Genomic DNA, 2,409 nt, shown 5'->3' with positions numbered 1-2,409 from the left:
CTCCGCTCCCTTTTATAATGCGCCTTGTTTGCAGCGCCTATACCAAGATATGAGGTGGCACTTTTATTTAGACTGGAATTGCCCCTATCTGCTTACACTGTCACTCACGTGGGTGCATGCAGGTTCGCTGCAGTGATCCAACCTAGGGGCATCTTCGTGAAAATGTGCTTATACGCACTACAATCTAGACTATGATCAAAAATTGCATGCGCACTATAATATGGAACAGAGGGAGCAGTGGCGAGTCCAGAACAAAATTGGAGGGTGGGCTCAAAGTTAACGGCAGAAAAAAATGAAACGTTCCTTTCAAGAGAAACAACATCATTTCGTAATTCTTTTATCCAAATGAGCTGAGAATATCACAGAATACTACTGCAAGCATCTAGTGTTGACTCTAATTGTTTTGGGATTTTTGAAAAATATTAAATTTTGAGCTGAAATTTGAATTTGTACAGCTAAATAACCATTATCTCCTTGTCCTTTTGCCAAAATGTAATCAAACTTTCCCAGAATACTAACTAAAACATGCAGTATTCATTTAAGCATACCAGAAAGGTTCATACAATTCACAGACCAAGGCATCAAAGTATGAGAGAAGCAATAACAAAAGACAATGAGATGTTGCTTCTTACTACTGGTCAGTACTGCTACTGGTATTGTAGTTATAGAATAGCTTCACACCAAAATATAGAGATGTATGCCCAAGATCCCTCGCTCAAGTCACCAACCACAAGCCGTCTGTCCAAATTAGCACACTTATTAGTGATACAACAATAATTCATGCACATGTAAGTATTAAAACTAGTAACACTAACATATATACCTCCAAGGAATCACATTAAACTCATAAGGCAAATTTCCTTTCCGATCACTCATTTTCTAAAATTGTATCATGATTTTGTCATCGTGAATGCTTCTGAATATCTCTTTCTCACAATAGCACAACATTAAATCATTTCGCCAATCATCTGATAGTTTGTTGTGCAAATCTGTCTTGATGATCTTCATTGCTGAAAATATTCGCTCAACTGATGAAGTTGCTACAGGAAGAATGAGTGTCAACTCAATGAGGCGATATACCAAATGGAAAGTTGTGTGTTTCATTGTTTCAACCATCAAACGAGCAAGTGTGGACATATCCCGGCATCCATTAAATTCATCACTTCTCCTAATGTTCATAAGGAATCTGGGGAGGTGTACTCTTAGCAACAACCGGTCAGCTTCTGTGAAGTCCTCATCATAAATTTCAGCAAGACGAATAAGTTTGTCAACGTCAAACTTTGCAAAGTTGTTTGCTGGATTAAGACAAGACATGCAATCCAATAACTCGGTGGAAACTTCATTGAATCGGTGATTCATCTCGGTGATAGTTGCATCAATGGCAACATTGAATATGCTAACCTTGTAATAGTGAAGCCGAGTCGCCTTATTCTTAGTGCGAACAGATTGGCCCATTGTTCCAACAAGATCATCCATGTTTGGCACATCAATATCATGTGTTTCACAAAAGTTCTTGGCTTGGCAAAATAAAGGCTCCCAACCATTGTCCCTCATGTCCTGCAAGCTTTCTTTCACATCCAAGATCAAACGCATGGCCTCAACAATATTTTGATTCTTCCTTTGCAAAGCTTGGGATAGTTGATTTGTGTTGCTCAACAAGTTTATTAAGAAGAACATGATTAACACAAATTCAAAGCATTCCATGTTTTTAAGCAAACCTCTAGCTCCACCTTGGCATGTGTGTTCCCGAGCATCAGCCACAACAATTCCTAGCACATCCACCACAACATTCCACATTGTGAATATACGAAGCAAGGTTTTGAGGTGTGAGCCCCAATGAGTATCTCCTGGTCTTGTTATGTTAGATTCTTGATGCAACCCGGTACCGGCTGAAATCTTTCCATTCTCCATCAAATCTAACAATTCATCTTGATGTTTGGCAAGTAATGCATCTTCCCTTTTACAAGATGAACACACTTGAGTCACTATCAAGGGAATATAATTGAAGAAATCAGCAATAGCAGGACTACATTGAGCAACGGTGACAACCACCAATTGTAACTGGTGAGCAAAGCAATGAACATAGAATGCATACGATGCTTCATCTCTAACCAATTTTTGCAAACCATTGAACTCCCCTCTCATATTTGAAGCCCCATCATAACCCTGACCACGTAGCCTGGAAATTGACAAACCATGATATTCCAACACATCAACTAAAGCTTCTTTAATTCTAGCAGATGTGCAATCTATGATGTGCTTAATCGCAAGTAATCTCTCTTGGAACACTCCATGATCATCTAGAAATCTACGTGCATCACGAAATCAGATTAGTAAACATTACTAGTGCAATATAAAAACACTAAAAGATGTGTTGGAATGTCAGATTAGTGTTACCTCAAAATCACA

The 2,409-nt window shown here is 38.6% G+C and overlaps 1 protein-coding gene across 1 annotated transcript; it reads right to left on the bottom strand.

The window, feature by feature from the left end:
• Window positions 1-879: 879 nt before the first annotated feature.
• Window positions 880-1,911, bottom strand: LOC119266560. The gene has a single exon (XM_037547793.1). It carries the CDS (start codon window positions 1,909-1,911, stop codon window positions 880-882), a length of 1,032 nt encoding a protein of 343 aa, XP_037403690.1.
• Window positions 1,912-2,409: the final 498 nt, after the last annotated feature.

This window comes from Triticum dicoccoides, chromosome 3A, assembly GCF_002162155.2.
Source record: "Triticum dicoccoides isolate Atlit2015 ecotype Zavitan chromosome 3A, WEW_v2.0, whole genome shotgun sequence".
NCBI lineage: Eukaryota > Viridiplantae > Streptophyta > Magnoliopsida > Poales > Poaceae > Triticum > Triticum dicoccoides.
Note: the sequence above shows the minus strand (reverse complement) of the source record. Positions and strands in the feature narration are given on the sequence as shown.